The sequence below is a fragment of the Brachyistius frenatus genome, unplaced genomic scaffold (assembly GCF_029030835.1).
Source record: "Brachyistius frenatus isolate BFR_SWC_R1_liver_20210118 unplaced genomic scaffold, ASM2903083v1 Contig_38, whole genome shotgun sequence".
NCBI classification, from domain to species: Eukaryota; Metazoa; Chordata; class Actinopteri; family Embiotocidae; genus Brachyistius; species Brachyistius frenatus.
Genome location: NW_027210637.1, coordinates 980681 through 1007323, shown reverse-complemented (window position 1 = coordinate 1007323; position 26643 = coordinate 980681). Strand labels below are relative to the sequence as shown.

Below are 26643 nucleotides of genomic sequence, written 5' to 3'. Positions count from 1 at the left end.
CACCATTGGACGATTAAGTGCTTCCTGTATTCATTTCAAATTAAAAGCCTTATTTATTTGTTTTCAAATTAAAAGCCCACTCGCATCTCGTACACAGTCCAGAAATATACTAGCTTTTGATCTCGTCTTCTTTACATTTTCTTTACAACTTACATTCGCGTACAGGATGTGGCTAAAACTGAAAGTGTGCAACTCCCCGAGGAAAAAAAAAAAAAAAAAAAAAGTCCACCGGAAGGACATGATGTCCGTTTGGTTAAAATTACACTCAATTTACAGTTCAACCAAACAAACGTTCTCCTACAAGTGTACCAATTAAATATCAGAACATATTTACTCCCACGTAAATACATTACCGACTCTTCCAGAGGCGAGAAGTTAGAATTGCACAAAAAATATGCGGCGCCTACACCACTAAACACTTCTCAATGTCTTTACAGTTCTATACAGCTACATCGTAGTGTAATCTTTAAATAGGGGGAATTAAAGTAACACAAATTAACATAAGTCTTGCCATTTTGAAACTTTTGGACAGCCATCACTTACTTTGATTGTAGTGTCAGCAACCTTGATGGGATTTTTCTTTTCTTTTCTATTTCTCATTTAAAAAGCTTTGACGTCTCTCTGAACATCTAAAGATTTACATGCAATTCATTTTTTTTTGTCCTGATGAGATCTGTTGTACAAAGGAACACATATTTTTTTGCTGAGTATTTGCGTAGCGTTTGAAGAACGAGGGGCGGCGGAGAGCGAGCCTCACCTCCATGAAGGATGATAATTATTTACGGCGCCTTCAGAGGATTTAATATCCCCCCCCCCCCCCCCCCAGCTCACAGCAGCGATCACCACCTCCCGAAGCCAAGACCCAAATGTTAAAAAGATGCGATTTCACAAGTGGATCTGTTACATGAACCATCTCCGTGGGCGTCTGGAAAACAATGATCTTTTTCATCCGTGAGGCTTGCATAACACACCTACGGCCACTCGGAGCTGGAGGCCGTCATTTCAGCCTGCGGAGATGAACGGATTGGGGGGGGGGAGGGCTGGGGGCGGGGGTGGTTGGGAGGGTGGAGAGGGGGTCGACAGCGGTCAGTCTCCGGGTTCCGCATGAACATGGGGGGGGGCATTTAAAACGGAAGACTCCGTCGGAAATGTGCCAAAAAAAACAACTGGTGTGCCCCCCCCCCCCCCCTCTCTCCCCGCCCCCTTTAAATATAACCTTTTCAGTTTTGCCAAGGTGAAAGTGTGTGTGTGTGGGATGCCGGACGGAGGGATTTGCAGGTATTGGCAGATTAAAGTAAATGCCTGGCCGCAGTCACAGAGGAGGAGAAGCCCCCCCCCCCCATCCACCCCCCACCCCCACCCACCCCCCGAAAGTGTTTACCAAGCATAATGTTGCAAAAGAAGCCTTTCGTAGGGATCCACGCTGCTGCGAGAGATTGATAATTAGCTCAGATGTTCTGGGCTTCTCCGTACAAGACTGTCATATTTCCGTCTCCCGCTCTGAATTATACATCAAGTGCGCATCGAGACGTTTTTTACACTCCGTGCGTGAATTTTGACGTCGTCGTCGAGGGGTTAGTCACGCGAGCGACCAGATCAAAACGGGATAAACCGGCACTAATTGCGCAGACGGCGCACGCTTGTCTACACACGACGACACGCAATGCGAGTCGGCGCCGAGCCGCCGTTTATAACGACGACAATAAAAAAACACACCTCAGTTGCGACACGGTTCTCGTCAGCCGCCTTTGAAGCGCTCGGAACAACGTATTCGTACATTTTCTTGACGACAACCTCTCGTGGTTGCGCGAATAATGACTGTTTCTTCTCGCCAACAAAGACGAGAAGTTGGATGATGTTATTGAGTAAAAAAACAAACAAACAAAAAAGTCTTTTAAACTTTATAACCAAGATGTGCATCCCATCTCTCGCTCTCAATGTTGGTTTCCTTTTGACCTGTCAATCAAACGGACCCGCCCCCAAAAACACGGCTTTTTGAAGTTTATTTTCCAGTTAATGACGGGGTTGTTTTCAGATGGACGGTCAGAAAACTAATAACAAGGAGCGACTTTAGCTAACAGCACCGGGATAACTCGTGGAGAAATTTTACTGACTGAGAATTTTATGAGATTTGTTGAATGGGAGTCTATGGAGCCGGAGGCGTTTTAGAGCCGACCTCTAGTGGCACCCGGTGGTATCGCAGCTTAAGGCACTTTCGCATCTGTGTCATTTTTTAAGAGCCAGCAGCTACGTCCACTTTTATATTTATTTATTTTATGGGAGCAACGTGATTCTTCTTCCCTTTATGTTGTTTAATGTCGGCTGGCGGACAGATTTTAGGTGCATTACAGCCACTTCCTGACAGGAGTTACGCAATACAACCAGGCGCCGGTGAAAACAGGGGGAAGAACGATAGTCGCTTATGCTGATCGATTTTTTTAAACTATAGCAACTATTCAAATATTGGAAAATTGTGTCCCATCCCTAGTACAGTCAGAAAGGTTGTTTTTTTGCTACAAATTATTTTGATAATAGTTTGATATAAAAAAAACATGATAAAAAACAAATTATATTCAGAGAATTTGTACACATAAAACTGACATGAGCAAATTTTGAGCCATACTGTTAAAAATTTGATAAATTAGTGACAATATGAGGTATAGCGTAAACTACTGCAGTGTTTAAAAAAAAAAAAAAAATAAAATCCTGACTTTTTGAGGGAAACGAAGCAAGACCTATTTCCCCGGTGACGAGCAGACGCTTTTTGAAACGACATTTTCACAAAGGCGCACTCTGACTCACGGTTTCAAGGACTTCTGGGTCACGAAACTCACTCGGCTCTTGAATGACACTGTACACGTTCAGTTGTAGAATACAAAAGGAGGAGAATAAAACGTATTTCTTGACAGCAGTGGTCGGGTTGTATTCCCAGTCATGGTGCCAGAGGATTTCTTTATAGTTATGGTATCTTTTATCACAGTGTTTTATATATATATATATATATATATATATATGTATATATATATATACATATATAACATGCGTTAAAGTGTTTCCTCGTTAGCAGCTTCTCGAAGCCTAAACTGCTGCTGTATTGTCTCATTTTCTTCCTTTATGCTTGGATTTTTTTTTTTTCTTTTCATTTAGGCAGTTTTGAGTCAATACAAAGACAAAAACAAATAAATAACCTAGACTGCCTCACCTAGTCTATAAAGAGGAGAAACAGTGAGGGCAAAATTACTCGGAGGGGAAATTGGTTGTGACACGAGGAACTGAATGCAGTCCAGCGGGACTTCCTGAAGCTTTTAAAGATGTGGTGGAATTGGGTTTCAGACAGGCCCTGCCCAGAAATGGCTGCTCATATCTACACTGGCAGAAAGGTTGAAAACCTGATATGTCTCCATCACTCTCCAAGTGCTCTCTCTCTCTCTCTCTCTCTTTCTCCCCCTTTCCCTTTCCCTCCCCCTCCCCGGTAGCTGTAGTGAGATTTGATCCAGGAGGAAGATGAATGACTCAGTCATTAAGTGAAGAAGCTCGAGCTCTGCGCCTTATTTAACCCAGAGGCCAGTGTGAAATCCAATACACCCAAATAAAAAAAATTAAAAATAGATAGATAAACGGGTGACGGATTTAAACCATTACAGGCACATGCTCTAATAGATATATATATACGGTCAGGAAGACGGGGTTTACTAAAAGTCAGACCTCGACCGACCACCGGCGCTCCATCTTTGATAATAGAAGAGACTGCTAAGGAGGCCGGGGATGGACTCGACAGTTTGACATGTTGAGCTGGGTAACGAATGGTACTTTTTTTGGGGTGCGGGAACAAATGAATTGTTTCTGTACCATCCACTATCAAAAAATGGCGCGTCATCGAGCGCCAAAAAAGGAGGAAAATGTTGTCACCGCCAGCGAGCCTTTGCTTGGGCGGCCCACGAGAATGAAATGTTCGACTTAGGTCAGTAAATCTTACATTTTAAAAGGCCTCGTTTTACTGTTTTCAAACACATTTTTTTGGCCACACATTTTGAGTTGCGCGTGCTGCAGCGACCGGACGCTTCCCTGGTTACAGATGACTAACTACTGTCTATTGATAGCTGGTGAGGAATTCAGTGAACTCGCGATCACTTGCCGGTAAGGTGTTCATGGGACATCTGTTCCTGAAAGCTACAGAAAACCACTCGGGTTACGCCCCCCCCCACACACACACACACACACACACACACACCCGTCCAAACCGCATGAAAACAAATGATTTGTACCGTAATGGGTAATTTAAAATGGATTTTTCTTAAAATGGATTTTAGAAAATGAGTATCAAAAAAAATAATCAAAGAATTAAAATTGCTATCAAAGTCAAGTTATGAATGTTTTTTTGACAATTCCCGACCTTAGTCACATGATATGCATAACTAATGCGGATGTATGCAACACAGTTTTAGAAATGGCCGTTCATTGTAACTCGCCCTCGGATACGATTGCTTTGCTAAAACTAGACCGTGTCAGTCAAATGCAAAAACATTCTTGTTTTGCTTCGCCATGAATGTTTTTGTGCTCCTGTTTTGTCAGCGTCATGGAAACACGTCGTGGAAGTGATCAAACCGGGAGAGACGAGGGGGAGACATTTTTTATTTATTTAGAAAATGTCTTTTAATCATCTGTTGCGTTGGTTGTCTTCCGCTGCATCACGCTCCGCAGGATAAAAAAAACAACAACAAAAAAACAGCAATCATTGCAGCCGATTTTCATTTACTTTCCAGATGTCCCACATCTGTTGTTCGGGTCGTATAATTGGGCTGATTGTGGTACTTGTTAAAGGTGTTATTTGATTAGTTCTTGTAAAAGAATCTCCTGGTTTTCATCCCCTGACATGTGACACAGAGCTGTTTGTGGTGTGATGGGGTGAATTTTCTTTCAGAAAAGTTGCCGTAAAGTTAGCGGCGTACATTATGTGGTTCGTAACGGTGGACAGAAATCTAGTCTGGCGTGTAAACATTGTCACCTGTTCTTGTCATGAACATACTGGAATATTTTTAGTGTCCAGTTTTACTGTACAGAAGTGGTAACTTCCACCTCGATGGCGCACTTTATTTACCCCCCTACCGATTTCACTTCCCTTCCCGCCGTGGTGCTTCGTGCAGTCACAGTCATTGTCAGGACTTCACCTTCCACAACTCCGCCCATCTCTCTCTTCCCCCCCACCCTCCACCCCCCGATCAGCGGTCCTGATGTCTCTTGGCTAACCGAAGCAAAAACCACACATCCTCCACTGAATCAGCAACCGGGGTTCAAAGTTAGCAGAGGAAATTCAGCCTCATCACATTTGTTCCTGCGAGCTGCTGGTAAAAAAATAAAATAAATACAATTTCTCGACAGCTGAGCAGACTCATCTGTGACCGGCGGTGACAAAACCATCCGGTGATAATTTATTCTTTAATTGCGTAAATACAAATCTGTCTCGTGTTTTTTTTTTTTTTTTTTTAGTACCGCTGACATGCTGTAAAGTCTGTGGAACACTAATGGCCCTAAAATGGGATTTTTACTGCTCTTATGGCTGAAAACGATACTCATGACAGCTACAAATTTCATGCTTATGATATTTTGATTGAACATTTATGTGCTGTGACTCTTTTCTGCAGTTTAGAGCAACAACACATTTAAAAAGAAAAACAAAAAAATCTTTTCTAGTTTGTAGTTGTTGCCAACAGCGATTCACATGAAGATCAGTAATACATCCATTCACAAATCACTGACTGCCTGCCAATCATTTGTTTAAAATAAACAAAAAGTTAGATTATGTTTGACGTTCAGATTGTAAGTGAACAGGCTTCTTGAAATTTGCAGAAATAAGGCTGAATAGATTTTCTCAGTATGTTCTTGAGATGTCAAGACTCGTACATTTCCTCCACAAAGCAACACTGATTATATCATCAGGGTTATTCAGGCTTTGGCTTTGAGAATTTAAATTTTTAATAGAAAGTCTGTGCTATAATTGGGGGGGCCGTGCAGTTTGCAAGACGTGAGCGTTTTACCTGGCAGGAACGAGGCGGAGATATTTCACCATCTGCTGCATCAGTTTTCACCATCGTTGTCTTTGTATCTTTCTCTCTGAGGTCCAAAATATAGGAAAACTGGAGGAGATGGTTGTTCTGCATCACATTCATGCATTATGCAAACCCTTTTGCCCACCGCGACTTACAATGAGTACGTTTAAGCTCAACAAAAAAAAAAACAACAAAAAAACTAAATATCATCAAAAATTTAAAGTGCAACCTTTATAAAGAAACAACTGAAAGCGTGTTGAGAGCTGCGGGAAACAAATGCTTGAACTTTTTCTTCATTGCGGTTTGATTTTGATGAGACGACAGATCATGTGACACGTGTACAAAAAGCACACGCGAATTTCCAACAATTTTACATCATGTATAGCAAAAAAAAAAAAAAAAAAAAAAATGTAATTTTACCCAAAATACTTTACATGCTTATTCGTAAAGCCCCTTTGATGCTGGATTTTTTTTTTCTGGGGGGAGGGGGGCAGATGCCAATACCAACGTTAGGAAGTAAGACAATTCAGTTTAACAATAAACTTTATTGTCCAAAATGACATCGGTGCATTGAACCCGTGAACTTCACCGAGTATGTATTAAATATAGTTAAAAAAAATAAGACACGAATAAAATCATTTTCTAAAATACCTCAAACATCTTTTTCTGGATTATGTGCCGTAAAAAAAATAAATGTTCATATCGGACCACACGTGCATCGATACTGATTTGCATATTAAACGATTGTGGATTTTTAAAGCAAAATAACTTTTCTATGGAAAACTACATACTATAAAATCGTGCTATTTTAAAAGAGGCATTTAAACTTTTTATTTTTTTATTTTTTTAAAGCCAGTTTTGAAACCACATTAGACAAACAAGACGTTTAGACGACGCAAGTTTAGAGTTTCAAACCTCATGACTGTAAGTTATGAAATAAATCTGAGCTCAGTAATTAGAAGATTTCAGCTGACTTGACTGGAAACTGACAATACAGTAAGTAATGTCTGCTTTAAGGGGAGGACGAGTTGTCCACACCTACCAACCTCTCCACAAAACACACACACACACACACACTCATGAACTCACTCATAACTCTGTAGCAGGAAGTGAGTCCTACGCTGGAATGCTGGCTGCAGTCAACGCACCACATTACGCAGAGAGGGAGGGCCAAAGGGAGAGAAAAGGGGGCAGAGCCATTGGACAGAAGCTGATCCACACACCCACTTTGAGACACACACACACCCGTTCTCACACACACACAAAATCTCAGACAGCAGCAGGACGATATGCCGCAGTCGCACCAAAGTCTCGGGACTTGGAACGTGCCTGTGGGATTTTCTCTGGACTAAACACGGGATATTTTAGAAGGAGGGGGATCCTCTGATCGGAGCAGGTGGCTGCGTCACTCCGCCGGTGAGTGTTCAGACTAGTGTTCAGACTATATGGCAAACAACCTTTAACTCCTTCTACCTTTTTAGAAACGCGCCGCCAGTCCTCGGGCTCACTGGGGCGCTTTTTTTGCAACTTAAAAAAAAAAAAAAAAAAAAAAAAAAAATCTAAAAAAAAATCGGACTCCTCTCCGAGCGGCAGTGGAAACCTTTAAGTCTGGAATGTGAAGCATGACTTTTGATGTTATTTTGGATTTGTCAGTGTGAGGAGCGCGTGCTGCCAGTAAAAAGGGGTGTGTGTTTGCGCGCTTCATGTTTGGAGGAGGAGGTGTGGGGGGGGGGGGGGGGGAGCAACTTTTTGGCAAACTTTGAAACCAAAACAAAGATGGGAGCTCCTGCTGGGGTGGGGGGTGGGGGGGGTGGGATGGTATTTCAGGAATGAATGATAAGATGATGATTGATTGATGTGTCTTTGAGAAGTTGAGCAAGGCTAGTGTATTCTCTCTCTCTCTCTCTCTCTCCCTCCCTCCCTTTCCCTCTCTCTTTCTGAATCCTCTCCTTCGGTGCCCGTTTCCTTTTTTTTTTTTTTTTTTTTTTTTTTTGCCGTCACAATGTCGGTGTATTTCTGGAAGCAAAAGTCACAAGTCAATTCCACATTCTTGGCTGCAGTGTCAGCTTCTATTTCCGAAGTGACAGGGGGCGAAAGGGTCGGCGCGTGCTGTGCGAACACGCCCCCCCCCCCTCACACACACACACACACACACACACACACACACACACACACACACACACACACACACACACCCTCCGTCCTCCATCGATGAATTTTGTTTAGGTTGGACGTTCAGCTGCAGGCTCTTGACAGGAAAGTTTGGTAAAAAAAACCTTTTTTCCACGCCTGGCTGCAGTTTTCATTGACTCTTACCTAATCTTTAGCCAGTCGCTCCTCAGACTCACGTCCTCCTCCTCCTCCTCCTCTTCCTCCTCTTCCTCCTCCTCCTTTAGGTCTAAATAGTCTTACATAACCAAGGAGAGTTTAATCTTTGTCCTTCTTAAAGGTCCTGGTGAGTTAAAAAAAAAAAAAAAAAAAAGCCGGCGAGGCCCTCTTAAACAGCTTAACGGAGTGAGGAGACCCACCACCATCAACACCCCACCCCGCCCGCCCGCCCGCCCAACCTCCATCCTCCTCCAGCTCAGACCAGGGGTACAGATTAAGGGAACCAGCATTGGTTTCACACAGACATGGCAGAGTGGATGTGAGGCTGCGGCGGCGGTGGGCTTGCGCGCGGGCCAGCAGAGTGAAAAAGGCTGGTGATGCATGTGGAATGACATTCCAGACGCTCCGGCTCGTTGTATAACGGAGGGGAACGCCAGGCCATCGAGAGGGGGGGGGGCGTCAGTCAGAGAGAGAGAGAGAGAGAGAGAGAGAGAGAGAGAGAGAGAGAGAGAGAGAAAACCTGGAGGGGTTTAATTTGGAAATGAGATGCCGGCTGGCCCATCATGAAACCAGCTTCGTATACAAAGTGTCTGATGACGGTCAGAGAAGCAAATCTGGGAAGGCTTTTCCAGGATCTGTTTCATACTGATTATACAATCAAGTCCGGTTTAGTTGATTGGCGGTTACAATAAGTGAAGCTCTAAAAACAACAGAAGAGTTCTGCTTTCGTTTCCTTTGGTACCCTGGTTTTTAGTTTTAACTGTACACGGGCTGCGATTGCAGGAAGTAGTTTCAATTTTAACCTTTTGAAATGAAGGGTTTATGGCTTTTTGTCATATGATGATGGGGTTTTCAGATTTTAGATTTTTTTTTGAAGTGTTGTAAAATGGCACAGATGGTCTTGTGAGGGCTTAAAAATACCATTTAGTGACAATGTGGCAGATTTGTTTTTAAAAATAAATGTGTTTAATTACCTGGAACACCATACTATAGTTGGCATGAGGAATCCACATTTGGTCGTCAGGGACTACCATAGCATTTAAATACCACGTTGGATAAATCAGAGATCCCGATGTTATAATTATAACTAAGCTGCCAAAGATTAAAAAAAAAATCTTCTGGCTTCATACCACTCTGTTTCTTAATTTGAAATGTTTCTCATTCAAGGTTTCTCTTTCATAATTTGACGAGTGATTTTTCGGGGTTATGTTTGTCAATATAGATTACGTCTTTATGTATTCATGTGCTGTATTTTTAAATGCCTCCGCAGACCGAATTCCCCCTTTTTGAAGTGAAGATAACGGCTTCTCGGCGTTTTTGTAGATGAATCTGTGGAGTTGCACGAGCTTCTGGAGCTGCAGTTTGGCACGGCAGCGGTAATCTTCGCTCGGCGACGCGCTCTCGTTACAAAAGAGTCGCACACCTGCTCATGCATCTGCCACCTTTTCTTATCTTTCTGCGCATCCTCTTATCTGGTTCCGTAAGTTTGTCAGCCAACACGCACGCTGCAGTTCTCGGGGCGAGAGAAAACGCAACAAACCTCACCCACAGACTCGCTGGCCTGAATTATTCAGAGCGGAGTAGTCTGTGCACGGACTTCGGCATCATTAGGAAAAAATTAAATATTTGCACGGCTCATACTTGTGAAATGTACCGGGCGTGCAGATTGCTGCGGAGATGCCCACACGCTGGCTCGTCTAAGCGTTCAGACGTTATGTTCAAGATTAATTTGTTTCTTAACGTACATTTCGCACCTGGCAGGTCTTGCACTTCCTATTTACTCAGGACTAGTCATAGAGCAGTGGAGGCTTTAATCTCCAAACAAGACACTTTTGTGTCGGAAAAAATAAATAAGTAATTCCTCCCACCCCCTCACTTCTCCACTTCCATAATCCCTTCTTTAATATCTCACATTGCCAGTGGCATTTCCCTCCTGCAAAATGGAGGATTGGATTACTAATGTCAGGAATGTAATGGAGGAACATGATTGAACATGTCACTTTTGCTGTTTGGTGGCCCAACATGTTTTCTTTTTTTTTGCGATGGGTGGGAATCTACCGCTCCTCTTTTTTTTTTTGTTTTTTTTTCCCCCGCAGCAGAACGATCCGGAGGGGAGGAGGGAGGCTCGAACGGGATCAGAGCGGGTACACCGGCTCCAAAACGTCCACACACACAAAAAAAAAAAAAACAGATCAAAAGCTCGCATTCGTGCCTCTGAAGCTCGCTGCCCGGCCAGCAAATCATATCTGTGGTGAAAAATAAGTTGCAAAAGAGCTGCAACGTTTGTTTTCTTTCCGAGTGAAAATACCGAGTAGGCTCTCCATAACTGTTTGGCCCCGTGGTGGAATCCGGGCATGTGTATTGTCAAGCAGAGAGTTAGAGCGCTTTAAAGGCGAAGCAAACAGCAACAATCAGCATTAACCCGCTCGCTGCCTTTTACTCTCCGCGGCCTGCTCGTGGTCCAGGCCAGTCGCTCGCGTTGTCTTTTGATTTCATTTTGTAATGCTTTTCAGCAGCAGTTAACTGTGAAATGTCTCGTGTGTGAAGTTATTTTGAATCATAAAAGTTGACAAATTGGTCGAGTAAAAAAATAAAATAAAATAAAGAAAATCGCAGCTCTGGCAAGAGAAACAACAGAACGGCTGACAAAAGAGGGAAAAAAAAACTAAAACAAAACACAACAAAGCCTCGTGAGAGGAGGCAAAAAAGGGGGAAAAAAAAAAAAAGCAAAGCCGGTCCTAAATCCACTTGAAAAAAATAAAAGGCACCACAAAATATAATTATTTGCTCTTTGCCGAGGTGGCAGGTAAGATCTCCACCAGGTTTTTGTTTTGTTTTTTTAAATTTCCCAGCCTGACCAAGCTGTACCACAACATATCGCCACGGGCCCCGGGCTCCGCAGCATTTAGGCCACGCTGGGCCCGAGGTCTGCTCCTGTCGGGGTGATTGATGAAAGCTGCAGGTAGCCACACATCACCATTCGCCGCTCACTTCATCTGCGGACGCTCAGGAGGACTTTTACACCCGGAGTTACTCGGTTCGCATCAGTCACGCGGATGAGCTTTGGAGAGGGACAGGCGGGATGTTCTCAACAGGGCCACCGGTTAAAGGACGGAGAACTTTTGAGTTTACCCCAAAATGCCAACATTGTAATGACAATAAATGAATAAAAGCTGCAACCATTATTTCATGTTCAAAACTTGTGAGAACCGCCCGTCACAACCTCCCAGAGCCCAAAAGCACTTGTCCTATCTGACCAACAGCCCAAAACACTAAATATATTTCATTTGCTATCATATAGAGCAGAACAGGCAGCTAATCATAACATTTTATGCCTGCAACAAAAAAAATAATCAAGTGTTTTAACGTGATTAAAAACGCAAACAACTGATTTTTTTTTTTTTGCATGAAATAAAGTAAGAAAATGGAAAATAAATTAACAAATTTTCGAACAAGATAATTAACGTAATATGACTGGATAAATAACATGTTTTTATGTTTGTTTATTGATTACGTAAGCAATTTAGTTACTAATAAAATGTCAGTAAATCGTGCAAAATCCCCAAATCACCCCGATCTGTTCGCAGCGCGGTACGCAAGTACCAATGTCTTGAAACGGATGCGGGCAGCTACCCGTGAAGGGAGCGGAGTAGTGCGAGTGTTTTTCATTAGAAACATGTATTACTAGCGTTGCCGGTTCATTTTCTAGTGACTGTTTGGTTATTTCAACTCCCAAGAATTTTTTGATTAAAAAAAAAAAAAAAAATGTTCCCAGCTTCCAGGCCACCTTCTGCTTTAAATGTAAATCATAGAGAAACGACTCGCTTTCCGCTGTAAAATTGGAGCTCCTTTGAATAATCAAAATAATGCAAAATCAACACGGCAAACCCCGACGAGCAGCTTCGTTCTCCTCCGAGTCACTTGAGTTTATCTAACGAAACAATGAGCACGCCGACGCGATGTGGGTCACATCCACAGCCGAACGACGGTATAAATAACAAACAAAGGAGGTCCTTGTTTCTCTTCATCGAGGTCCGATTCTGGACAAAGGCGGCATTCTTCCACACAAAAAAAGCCACAACTTTGGATCTCCTCTCGCTCAGAATTTCCACGTCTGCTGAGATTTTTTTTGGTCTCCGCTGCTTTTTAAAAATTCCCCCTCCTCCTCGTCAGCAGCAAGGGGCATACTGTACAAACTGTGACGTCGTGAAAGCGAAAGTGGACTTTTCCACGGGCGGGTGTTCCCCTCAGGTGGGAGAGGTGGCGGCTGAAAGGAGGAACTGTCCATTCAATGCAGCTCTTGTTTTACGTTTTAATGCAGAAATTCCATACTGCATATTTAAAAATGCAGGACAAAGAGTCGCCTATCGGCTCGCACGTACGTCTTTCGGTACGATATTTCGGTGCTTTCAGTCCGTCTGTGCGAGAGTCAGAACTCCTTACCTGCAGATCATACAGGCAAAACAACACCAACTGAACTGCGTTGGCTGGCTTTAAAACCTGGACTTCTAAACTCTTGTTTTCTTTCTTTCTTCTTGTTTTTTTTGTTGTTGTAGTTTTGGGAAGCGATCAGCGGGCAGCCTGCGACGCGGATGCGAGTGCATCGTCCTGGAACCCTCAGAGATGATTGTGGTGAGTGCATCTTTTCAGACTTTTATCACGTCAAACAGGTTTTTCCCCACCCGAATGATAAGTTTCTCATTTGTAAGCCAAATCTGTTTTGTTGTATTGTTGTAAACCAACCCTAATTGAAAACATTGCACCCTCCATCCTCTGTCTCTGGTGCCAAAATCGAATTCTTCACTATCCCAAAGAGTAGAAAATTGCATCCACTTGTCGCTTCTGATCTCAAATAAATCCCATGTTCAGGCTTCAAAACTAACCGGGATCAGAAGACTGGAGCGTAGCCTCAAGTTATCTTTGATGTTAAGATACAAAACTTATGATAAATATTGATTTTGTAATTCCATCATCTAAAGAAGAAGTTTGGACTCGTGTAGAAACTGAAGATACCTACAAGCAGAGTGCAGCTGCAACCGAAAATAAATCCCATTTTCAGGCTTCAATACGAGCTGCTATCAGAAGACTGGAGTTTTAACCCCGGGTATCTTTGATGTTAAGACACAAAAAGTTAGGATAAATATTGATTTTGTACTTCTATCGTCTATGAGAGAAGGAGCTTGATTCATGTGGATCGCCAAACTGAAGATATCTACAAGCGGAGTGTAACTGTAATCTATTGGCGATGCTTTCTTTTTTTTTCTTTTTTTTTCAATCTAAGTGCCAGTTATTGACATTTGGCCACTTTGAGCGCAGCTGCATTTAGCTGCGTCTCTGCTGCAGCGAAATGTGAGGGCGCCTGAGTCACCGGGCCGATAGAAAACTCTGTCCCAGTTTTAGCGCCAACCAAATATTGGCTAAAAGTAGAAGTTGCTGAGAATAAATCACTCCCGTCGGAGTTGGGCACGAAGGGGAGAGACTTTTTGCAGCACAGTACAATCATCTGTTGAGCAGAAGCCCTCAGAGGCCCGAGTGTCACAGCAGATGCTGATCGGCTGAGGGTTTTGAACTAAAAAAAAAGGGGGGGGGCGACAATGTACCGCTGCTAAAAAAAAAAACCAACCAAAATGACAAATTCCAACAGCGGCATTTTTGCAGCAACTTCAGATCCGTTCATTTGACGACACGCTGCGTTAGACAGATGGACGTCGAACATTTCCGGCTAAAATGTGACGCCATGTGAAGTTCATTGAAATTGTAAGACGGAGATCCCGTCCATCGGTAGGGGGGGGGGTCCGTCGTTGGAGGATGAATAAATCATAGGGATATATGGAGGAATTATTTCATTTATCAATATCGTCTGCAGATTATTTTCCCCACTAATCGATTGATCGCTCGTCACAGTTTCCGAAAATCCTGTTTGTTTTCGAGCAGCGGTCCACAATCGATCAGCTTTTCGGTTTATTTCCAGATTAGAAAGAAGAAAAGCAGCAAATATTTGCAAAATTCTGATCAATAATATGACGGAATGATTGCAGGTGTGTGAACAGATACGGGTGCCGTTTGTCTAATGATAAATGAAGCCAGTACGGCAACATGAAAACATTATGGTTGCAGATTTGTCCACCAGATTTGTAGAAAAGGGATTCTGACACCATACAATCGCACAAACACATTTGACATTTCTCCCGAGTACAAATCTGCCCGAAGGTCATCTTTTTCTTTCTTTTATAGGAAGACATCAAACATAACCCACGTTTTGTCAGTATAAAATAACAAGTGTTTTGACACACGGCTCGTCTTTTCATTTTGTTGCGTCTCCACGAGTGTGAGCTGTAGATGGAGAGGTGGGTGGAGGAGGGTGGAGGGGGTGGAGCTTCTGTCAACTGTCTCAACCCTCTAGCAGAAACCCATCAATAATATCACCCTGCTGCACGCACACCTTTTATTTTTTTGATATTATAGGCGCCAAACCGCCCTATAATTGGGGAGAAGGGTTGTGTGCTGCTGTAGATGCACACGCACACACGCACACACACACACACACACACACACACACACACACACACACACACACACACACACACACACACGCACACACACATGCACGCACGTGCAGACCTGCCGTTACAAACATGAGCAAAGAAACCAAAAAGAAAAATAAGCCGCTCACGTGGCCGTACTGTACACACACACACACACACACACACACACACACACACACACACACACACACACACACACACACACACACACACACACACACACACACAAACACTCAGCTGTGTTCACATTGCTTTAAGATTTTTTTATTTTTTTATTTTTAGCAATTAGACACACAATCACACTTTGCGCTCTCGCTCACACGCTGCTCCGCTGCCGTTGTCATGGCAGCAGTTGGTAGAGAGACAGAGAGACAGAGAGAGAGAGATTTTTTTAGTGGTGTAATCCCAAAGGCTGAGCGCTGTGAAATGTGAAGCTGCAGTGGAAGTAGCAGGAAGAGAGAGAGGAACAGGGGCCCCGAAACATAAAGAAGGAGAAAACTCAAAATATGTCATCCCGTCGTGAGCCAAAGCCGCCCGGCAACAGAGTGCCACCGTTTAAGTCGTATTTATGAAATACTCCAGGAGGCTTGAATATGACTTCACTGAATGTCGAAGTTTCCACATGGAAATTTTCTCTCTCTCTCTCTCTCTCTCTCTCTCTCTCTCTCTCTCTCTCTCTCTCTCTCTTCCTCTCAGTTCATTAAAAAAAAAAAAAAAAATGGGAACATGGATTAAATCTGGTCTTAACGTGTTATTTCGTTGTGGTTAAGAGACGGGGAGAGTTCGGCGTCTCCATTTCTGCATTCATGCTTCACTCCCCCATCGCTCGTCTCTCTCCGGCTCGCTCGCTCCCTCCATCCAAAAATCTCGCTCAGCCCGCCGCTTCTTCTCTCTCTCTCTCTCTCTCTCTCTCTCTCTCTCTTCCGTGTTGTGAGCACCCTTTTGACGGAGGTGTGCAATCGTGAAGCCCACACACACTTCTATTTTTATTTTTATGCAAAGAGGAGGCAGAGGAGGAGGAGGAGGAGGATTGGGGAGGGGCGTGAAGACGAAGACCGTAACTCCCCCTTTCTCTGTCTCTCTCTCTCTCTCTCTCTCTCTCTCTCTCTCTCTCTCCAACTCTAACTCTCTAACTCCCGTCTCCCCCCTCCCGTCCCCCCACCCCCTTTCCTCCCCCCTCCCCTGTCATTTTCCAGGTGGACTATATGGATGAAAATGAGGAGTACTTCCAGCGACAAGCCTCGCACAGACAGTCCCGTCGGCGCTTCCGGAAGATCAACCAGAAAGGGGAGAGGCAGACGATCATCGACACCGTGGATCCGTACCCCACCGGAAAGCCGCCCATAGCCCGGGGATACCACACGGTGAGTTGCACACCCCCCCAGCGCTGTTATGTCCCCCCCACCCCACCCCCACCCCCTTCCCGCCGTGCGCTCCCGATGGACGGCTCGAGTGTTGCTCTGCTGCCGTTGTGTGTGTGTGTGTGTGTGTGTCGAGCTCCTTTTCTCTCAGAAGCTGTTGTGCGTTCCCGCTCGGGATCGCAGCTGTGAAATCTGTGGGTCCGACTTGTGTGTTTTTTCTAGTTGCTCGGTTGCCCTGAGATGAACACCCCCCCCCCCCCCCCGGAGAACAGCATCAGTCGTCTCTACAAGGCTGCACTTTGACCCTCATCTCCCTGAACTCCTTGTTTAATTGTTGTTTTGTTTTAGTCTTCCTCGCTAGATGAGAGTTGCTCCACTTTGTGTGAATTTTTTATTTTTTTTATTTTTTTATTATTATTATTTTTATCGCCGCTGCCGGCTTCTGTCCGTTGGCCTATCCCCCCCTCCTCGTTTGTAGTTTGTCGAGCATCTCGGTTTGTGTGTGCCGTCTGCACCTGCTTCCTTGACAACCTCCGTCTGTCTGCACTTGTCAAAATACTCTCATTTATATTCATTCATTCACATCGTGCATAAAGTTTCAGCTTATTCTCAAGCAAACTCTGACCGCGTGCGAGCGCAGAAAAGCCGAAAGCTTTGTGTGTTTTTTTTTTTATTTTGCTTTACAGGTATTTCAAATGACGGAGAGTTGTTTTCAGAATGACGATAACGTATCTCTTGTTGCATCTGAGCATCAGCGTGGTCGTTTTTAAGTCGCCGTGAGTCCTGCAGAAAAACAACAAAGAGCTTCTGTAGTAATGTGTCTGTTTTTTAAAGGGGACTTACAACAACTTTTTTTTTTTTTTTTTTTTGCAAACTCTGTTTATATGCTTTAAAGGGTAGAGTCGCTTTGAGCTGAGCAGTTGACCGCGAGTTTGAAAACCTTGGAGTTAGAAAGCAGTGCGATTACCCAGACCTCTTCGGCCCCACTCCTCTTTACTGCTTGAGGCTAACAGCTCGAGGCCACATTAGCCGCTAGCAGAAAAAAATAAATAAATAAAAACACACACCGAGATCTCAGGCCGAACTGTCAGCAGTCGAGTTTTACTGTGGACGATGTAGGTTTTTAGGTTTCGACGAGGAAGAACTGCTTCTGCTGCATCGACTTTCATCTGTTTGTCTGGAAATGTTCTTACGTTTCAGCTTCAGTCTTTTTTTAAATACTTTTGATCATTTTGCAGCACGTTTGAGGAAGCGTAGTCGATGATGAGAACAGCTTGTGATTGATTTGTTGATTATAGAGTTAGTTTTGGGAAGAGGAAAATGTTGTTGTCGGGGCGGTCAGTCAGTGTCTCCTTTCACGAGCCTTACAGCTGTTCTATTCTTGTAAACTCTCTCATTTACATACTCTAACAGTAGGGCTGCTGTTGGTAGATATTTGTTTTCATCGCCGAGGCTGAATGATTCATATTCCATAGTTCTTAAACAAACAAAAATACTTTCTCCGAATCAAATACTGCACAAATCGGCAAACTGCGGAGACTGCGGAATATTTCAAAAAGATGCCGACTAATGAAAAATCAAAGCCCCCCCCCCCCCCCCCCCCCCCCCCCCCCCCCCCCCCCCCCCCCCCCCCCCCCCCCCCCCCCCCCCCCCCCCCCCCCCCCCCCCCCCCCCCCCCCCCCCCCCCCCCCCCCCCCCCCCCCCCCCCCCCCCCCCCCCCCCCCCCCCCCCCCCCCCCCCCCCCCCCCCCCCCCCCCCCCCCCCCCCCCCAGAAATGTTGACTTTTTAAGGTCTAATCCAATTACAGTGCCTTATAGTGTGTTGACATTACCCATGTGAGGGGATTCGGATCCAGAGTTTAGAGCAGCGGAGTCATCCCTCTGTGCTTTCTTTCCCTGGGAATAGGAAGCAAAGCTTTTTCACACTAATGATGTAAATACCCAGCATGCTACGGTTTTTTTGTTTTTGTTTCCTGTTCTGCACGATTTCACTGCATTCCCTTCGTTCCCGACGCTCCCTTGGGTGTTCTGTCAGTGTACACGTTTTTTGGAGAGTTTTTTTTTTTTTTTTTTTTTTTTTTTTTTTCTTCCACGGACCACTGGGAAACAATCGCGCTTAAAATGCGGCAAACGTCATCTTCCTCCTGCCTCCGTTTCCAGCCCCACCCTGCTCCCCCCTAAATATAGACTCGCTGTGTTTTGGATATCAAAAGACTGCACTGAACTTTCTCATGGCCCGACATCTCCTGTCACACACTCGCTCTAGTGCCGCCCCTGTGGGAAGGATGGGAGCGGGCGCCATGGCAACCAGCGGTCCCAAATGGGCTGTGCTCGAGTGCACTTAGAAGTACAGTAGAAAAAAAAAAAAGGAGCGAACTTAACAAGAGTGCAGTACGCTGCCGCTGCTGCCGCCGCCGCCGCTGCTGCTGCTGCTGCTGCTGCTGCTGAGGGGTGGAGGGGAGCAGAGTGACAGAGGAGCTGAATCTGGGCGGATGCTAAGCTGACATAGCAAGCTAATCTCCAGCATTTAGAATCCCAGACACCACTCAGATTTTCCTCCCTACTTCCCCGAGGCACATGTAGGAGGTGAGAAATGCAACGAGGAGAAATTTGGGATTGAAGAAAGGAAATCTCTCCAGCAGGCAAGGGTTGTTTTTTTTAAATTTTTTTGTTTTTTTTATTCAGCTTAGTCACCGCTACGAAGGCAAACGTGAGGCCAGGTACCAAAACATGAACAGATTCGAAGGGTTTAAAGTTGTTCCAATGTGGCGGTTACTGTAGACGAAACCGATCTTATTTAGGGTCGAGACGATTATTGTCCGACTTGATGAATGTGTCGACTCATTAGTAAGATAACGGTGAAACGTGTCCATCACAACATCCCGGAGCCAAATCTTGTGTATTTAAACTGCATGTTTTGTCTCACCAACTACAAGCCCAAGTCAGAAAACTTAGTATATGGCTGGGCCGTGTATGGAATGCTGGACGGCTTTTAATTTGAAATAAGGGCTTTTAATTTGAAACGGATACAGGAAGTTGGGGGCATTGAGCCGACCAGTGGTGTAACTTTATCACTCAGTCAGTTAGTGACAGCCGTTTTCGCTGTTAAGGTCACAACGAGAATTAAAACAGAGGTCGGCATCGAATCCTCTCACGCTGAGAAGGTGGAAACCGTGAATCTCACTTTAGAAAGATATTTGACTTGCCCTAATAGTTTATGTTTAATAATACTCATCTAAAGCTGTAATGATTAGTCAATTAATCTATTAGTGGGGCACTCCCAAAAAAACCCAACCCCAATCATAATATTTTAATAAGTGATTAATTTTATCACAGCTTCTCCAATGTGAGGATTTCTGTATTTTTCTGTTTTACCTTAGAGTACATTGAATATTATATAATATATATATATATATATAGAAGAACAACTAATCAAATTAGGAACACTATATCCAAAATAATTGTTTTTTTGGGGGTCTCTGGATTAATGATTTTTTTTAAGTGGTTTTATAAAGGCTGCATCTCAAACTAGAATTTATGTTTTACTTTATGTATTATAGTCTCTACAGTTTAATATATACTCGCCAGTGTTGGTGGTTTCAAAATGGTACAACAATTAAATAAAAAGAGATGTCTACTCTTGATCACGTAGCTAGTGCGAAGAGAAAAACTTTGATGGACACAATCTTGCAAGCAAATTAAACATTATTTCAAACTCATTTATTCATCTTGTAATAAGCCGTCATTCAAAACCTTTACGGCTGTTCGACGCGACGAGATGTCCCGCTCGAACACCAGCCGCCGTTCCCCGGGCGCTGCATTAAATCCTGAAATAGTCTGACCGCGGAGGTGGCCTCTGTCGTCGGCGAGAGATTGTTGTTCGGTAACTTCGAGGTCACGAGCGTCTCTGCGAACAGCCTCTGTTGCCCCCGGAGCGGCACGCTGAGCGTGTCCAGTCATTGTAAGGTTGCTGCGGAGAGTGCCAGCTTAATAGCTCAAATATAAAAGTAATGCCAACCCAGTGTTGGAGCTCCCAACGGGAGTGCTGACACGCACACGCACACACACACACACACACACACACACACACACACACACACACACACACACACACACACACACACACACACACACACACACACACACTGCCCCAAACTCTCCACCACAGCTGAGCTATTATCTGTGTGACGTGCAAATTACAGTATTTGGCTCTCAGGGTTTCGAGATAATGAAAGTTCTTTCTTCAACTCATAAATACAGAGTCTGGCCTCCGAACACTATTCGTGTAAACGGATGCCTTTATTCGGACCCGTTTGCGCAATTGCTACCGCCGAGCGGGATTTAACGCAATGTGACGTTTATGTGCAGCTCCATTAGCTGATGAAACGTTTCAGTCGGTCGGTGGTTCGGTCTTTGTTGAAGTAATGCGTTTCGGTTGAACAGTACGCATCAAAACGCATCAAAACGCATCGATCTTCAACGGCGGTCGTATTACTGCAGAGAGTCCCGTCTCGTCGGGATTAGAAATACTGAGCACTGAAAATAACGACCACGTGCGCGTGAAATTTGGGTTCGACGGCTTTAAAACGATGCATCGGTGTGTCGAGCGCGAGATGTCAGAGCTGTGAGAGAAATCGAGTATCGTAATGAATTACAGCTAAGCGGTTGACGTGATGGCCGTTTACAAGTGGGAAAAAAAAACCTCCACACTTATCGCTGCGATATGACATGAACGTTACACCAGCACAGCAACACGCAGGTTTTCAACTCCTTGAAAACGATTTATGATATTGCCAGTGATTAAAGTTGGGTTTATTAGTCGTGTTCGTGCACTTTAATGTTCCTCCAGGAAGAGAGACCGACCGACCGTCGCAATATTTCTGAGGTGAAAGACGCTTTTTTTTTTAGCTTCACTTCCAATGTTTCCAGATTTCATGTCAAAGTCGCCGCAAGCCGAGTTTATATCTCCGCGTTATCTGCGGGAAGTCCTCGCGCTTCGCACGGGGGAAATGTTACGTCGCTGTCTGAAACGCCCGAGAAGGAAACGCAGCTGCTGAAACTCGGCGTTTTACCGTCATTAGAAACAAAGCGGACGATTCTGAGATTTTAAAAGGATGAAAAGACAGATATGTTTAAAAAAAAAAAAAAAAAAAATCTGTTTGTGTTTCCGTAGAAAAATCAGTGCAGTGAAAGAGGACAGTGTTTAGGATTCAACACATGCCTCCTGTGTGCTCAGAGCGGAGAGTTGACACTTGTGTGCCTTGTTCAGAATACACACACACACACACACACACACACACACACACACACACACACACACACACACACACACACACACACACACTGATCTTTATATATTCTCCCTTGGAAAAAGGCTCATAATTTCCATTCCTCAGTCTCTCTCCATTTTGCACTTTATCTCCCACACACACACACACACACACACACACACACACACACACACACACACACACACACACACACACACACACACGCTATCTCCCTCTAACATCAACAGCCACACACAGATTTTCCTCTCTGATCTCTCACTTGAGGTCTTTGCGCAGATTCTGTCTGTCAATCACTTTGAAATGAGTGTTGACGTGGCCGCCATCGAGGCCTCGTGTTTACTGAACCCCGCGCTGCTGATTTTTATCCGTCGCAAAATTCACCCACTGTCTTCTTTTTTTAATTTTTTTTTTTCCTCGCCCTTTTTCTTTTTTTTGACACCCCCCCCCCAAACTCTCCGATCAGATGAGTGATATTCCTCCTCTGGGTTGTAAACTCAGTTGGCCGGCTGGGGCATCCGAGGGCCCCAAACAGATGTTCTATAATTATACAAGCAGCAGGATGCAGGCAATCAATACTCCCTCTACTCTTTTCCTCCGGCCGGGTGGCCCGACGGTCGGCGAGGCCGCCCCGTAATCAGAAAGGTCGCAGGTTTAATCCCGAAGCGGCCGACGTGTCCATCAGCAGTCGCGCGCTCTGCTGGAGTGACCTTGACAACGACATTGCTCGCTCATCTGCAGACTGCTTTTTTTTTTTTTTTTTTTTTTTTTTTTTTTTTTTCATAAATTGCCTTAAGATACATACGGAAGGGGAGTTATTGCAGATAAGGACGCTGTCGGTTTCTCTGCAGACGTATTGATATTTCACAGGTCGAGAAATAAATTTGACACGCGGTGTACGAGAGGTTTTCAGCGACTGGCCGCTGTAGTGTATGTCGCTGCTTTTACTCGTCAGGTGGGCTGATTTTTGTATTTGATGAAATATTCGGTGAAAAAATAGCTCTCATTTGCTTTCGGTTAGTCGAGGAGATCGAGTCCGTTCTCGTGAAGCTGGATCCGGTACCTCGGTAGCTCAGCGTAGCATAAACACTGGAATCGGAGGAAAACGGCTCGCTCGGTCCAACGGTAACAAATCCGCCTCGCAGCTTCTGTAAAGCTCACTTCGTTATTGCTTTATATCTCGTTTCTTTAATCCTTACAATAACCCAGGCGGAAGAGCCGCGATGTGTGGATTTACTGTGTGGCTACCTCGCTTTCCCTGTTTCCTGTCTTTACCACGACGACTAAGCTCCAACTAATCAGCGTCGTATTGGTCCCGTCTAACTCTGTGATAACAAGTGAGTAAGTGTATTTGCATTGTTCCTAAATGTTGAAGAATTTGTAGAACCACCATCATTTTTCATTGAGGTGAAGCCAGCTTAGCTGAAGCAGCTACGTATATGTAGCGCCGCATGCTTTCTAAATACGAGCTACATATTCGTGTATTTTCATTCAGGTAAATGAAGTTTAGTTTAAAACTTTTTCAATAGCTGAAGTATAAGTGCATATGCCGACTGCCGATACAGCCCAGAGGTTCTCGAAAACAACTAATTCAAATCGATTTTATTTACGTAAAGTTATTTCAGGGCAATCAACATAGTAAAGTCCTCACAACACGACTTTACTTTACTTTAATTCACACGTATGCGGTTTGGAGTAAAAACTTTTTTTTTTTTTTTTTTTTTTTTCTCAAGACAGAGCCGGGTCTAGAGGACCGGTCGGGGTGAGAGGGGAGACCAGAGAGGGAGACGAGAACAGCGTAGCGATCCAGGACAATAAACTATATCATGAAATTTAAATTGCAAATGCAGCGTTGCCCAGAAAAAGATTGTAATTAGATGTTTTCCCACCTCCAAACCCGAGGGGACGGAGAGGGCAGGTCGTATCCTCTGCAGCAGAAATCAACAGAATTATTTCATTTAGAAAACAAGACGAACTCTGCCGGAACGAGAAGCTCTAAGGTTTCTCCGCCGTGGTCTCGTGTGTTTGAGGTAATTAAACCAGAGGTTTCCAAGTTAATTTAGAAAATAAGTGGTGCTTTTAAAAAAAAAAAAAAAAAAAGAAGAAAAAAAGCACCTCGCCCCTTTTTTTTTTTTTATTAGAGTCTTACTTTGTGCTCAGAGGTCGAGCTTGTGCTGCAGAGGGAGCGAGGAGGTTCGCGGGTTGAAGTCATCTGTTCAGTACACTGCAGGCGTGCTGAATGGAAGGATGCGTGCGCACGGCAGCATAATAATGCACGTGTGTGTGTGCGTGCGTGCGTGTGTGTGTGTGTGTGTCTTCTACCTGTCCTTGGCTAAGAGCACAGAGAAAGTAATATTTTCACCTTGAAAATGAGTTAATCCGCCGAGCCCCAGAACAATGGAAAACGATTTTTGCCTGTAGGTTGATATAATCTTTGTTTTTGTTTTTTTCAGTACAAATATATGTTGAAAAGAGCGGGATTGTCCGCCCCGACATAGGAACTCTCTTTTAGTTGACTCGTACACACACACAAAAAAAAAAAAAAAAAAGAGAAACTATTGCATTTTTTGTTTTGTTTTTTTTATTCTCAATGGGTGCAAAACATGAGGACTTATTCCAAAGCTGATTTTAAGCGTTTAGTCCCATGCAGCTGAACGCACTCCTCCTGTTTAACCCGGACATTTCTATTCTCCATGTGGTGCACGATGCTTCATTTTCAAACATGCCGAGTGAAGCTTTCACCTGCAATTTTGTCACATCCTCGACTGGTGAGTGGCACGTTTGATAACTTTCATCTCCTTCTGCTTCTTTCCATGGCTCTCTCCTTAACCCCTTGGCTTCCAGGAATGCAATAAACCTCAGGTACCGTATCTATTAACAGTGTTGTCTGTCGTATTTTATATTTCCAAGTGTGAGTGTGTGTCTTTTTTTTGTGCGTTTCCCCTCCCCCCCCTAGCCGCCCTGTGTTTGTGCTCCTGCAGGTGTTTTTTTTTTTTTTAATGTCTTTTATTTTTTTTATCTACGTCTGTTTCCCATTCGTTATATCTGCTGCTCGCTGGTAGACTTCCTTAATAAATACCTTCCATTTGGCTGGCTTGGCGGCCGATAAAGAGGGGAAGCCTGCTCCGCGCTCCAATGCTATTACCAGCGACATGAATTGAATTCTTCTTAACAGTCTGCTTCCGTCCATACTATCCTGGTTTTTGATCTGAAAAACAAAAAACAAACACGACTCGGTTGAAACTCGCCAAGTTGCCCGGTGATGACAGAAACACGGATAAACATCACTCTGGTTGAGCTTATAAGCCTGTAAACTGAGATAATGCTAACAATTTGGCTGATTGAGGTGTATGGTATCTCAAACACTGCCTCTCTGTTGATGTGTGCTTGATAACGGTATTGACTGTCCTTCAGGCTCTTTGGATTATTGTTATCTCTGCGATGTGGGCGTGGTTCTGGTGGGTCCCTGTGTCTGTGTTTTGAGTGTAATTTACTGACGGTTTTATTTAAATGCCCATTTGCGCTGCAAGAACCTGGATTGTATATATATATACATATATATATATATACCTCCGTGTTTGATCGCCCAACGTCCGAGCAGAAACGGATGATGAGGAAAAGAGCAGGTTGAAGAGATCAGAGCTCAAAAGCGTCGAGCATGTCAGACCTGCCGATTAGATGCAAGAGAGAACGAACCTGCCACTCTCGGGCCGCAGAAAAAGCCGAGCTCCTATTTTTAGAGCTGTCCTTTGTGACAACCTGCTCGGCTTCAGCTGTGCGGAGATACAAAAGCCTCGGTTTTGAATAGACATTGTGGAGGAACTGCAGAGGTGAAAGCAGAAACGCTTCATTGTACACTTTATTGTATTTTTTTTTTTTTCAATGTTTCCTCGCTTTCTTATTTCCTGCATTCCTTCATCTTTGGATGCTTCAATTATTCAGAGGAGGTTTTTTTTTTAGGGTTGCAACTAATGTTCGTTTTAAAATATAAAGGCCAATCGCAATTTTGAACAATTCAAAGAGGTATTCAGGTTATTAGAAGACTTAAGAAATCCAAGAAATGCCCGTATCTGAGAAGCTGGAACCAATTAATCAATCATTAAAATTGATGCTAGTTTATTCTCTGTTGAGCAGCTATTTGAATGGTCAACAACCCGCTTCAGTTCTGGAGCTTTTGTGTTATTTTTCAATCATTAAAAGTGGCCACAGTGACTGCATTGGTCAAACACGATCGTGGTCATTTCTGAAATAACATCATTGCTTCATTTTCTGAAGTGTATGTAACACAGCGAATATGCTTTTTCATTTTCAGCTGCAGTTAACGTTTCCTTTGTTTCGCAGATTTTTGTCATGTTTTTTTTTTTCAACACCCACGCCTCTCTTTTCCGAGCATGGACAACAAGAGCAAAAATTTGTGTTTGTAGTTATTAATAGCCAAATATCAAACACTTAACGCTTCGATGGAAATGGAAAAGCTATTTTTGGGGGGGGTTTCGAGTTCACACTCGATAATCCAGCTGAAATGGTGCCTCGTGCGAGCGAAGGAAAAAAAAGAATTGAGCCACTCATTGACTGGCTGGTGGCTCATTTCCAATCCAATGTTACAGAACACGCTTGCTGACATTTGATGTGCTTCTCATGTCATTTTTGACATTCAAAGACCTTTTTGAAAAGTTGAGTATTTGCAGAAGGCTTGACGGATGACATTTATTTGGATGGTAATGAGCTCCGCGTGCCGACGATAACACAGACATCTGCTTTCTGTTTTGCTTTTTGTGTCACTTCAATTTGATCAAAATCTCTCTGAACAATTGATTGTTTGATCTGTTCAGTGTTGAGCTGATTTTGAGGACGACGCTGGATGAGATATTTTCAAGATATGAATGTCTCGTCCACTTGCCTGGTGAAATAAGGGGTTAAAATGTGTTTGAAAACCGATATTCGCAGAATGTGTTTTTCAGCAGTTTGAGGTCGAGGTTTCGCCATCGATAGCTTAATTTCAGGCTTTTATTACGCCATTTTTATTTTTATTTTTACAGTCACCTGTTCGCCTCCGCCCCGCCTCCTGCTCTGCT

At 43.9% G+C, this 26643-nt stretch overlaps 1 protein-coding gene across 2 annotated transcripts in view; it reads left to right on the top strand.

Annotated features, from left to right (window-relative positions):
- rapgef2b (Rap guanine nucleotide exchange factor 2b) overlaps positions 1-26643 on the top strand; it is a 106860-nt gene that overhangs the window by 39520 nt on the left and 40697 nt on the right. For both annotated transcript variants that reach the window (XM_069701732.1, XM_069701731.1), the window contains exons 5-7: positions 12932-13007; positions 16117-16284; positions 24413-24430. In XM_069701732.1, coding sequence (XP_069557833.1) covers positions 12932-13007; positions 16117-16284; positions 24413-24430 — 262 coding nt within the window. The remainder of the gene's footprint in view (positions 1-12931; positions 13008-16116; positions 16285-24412; positions 24431-26643) is intronic.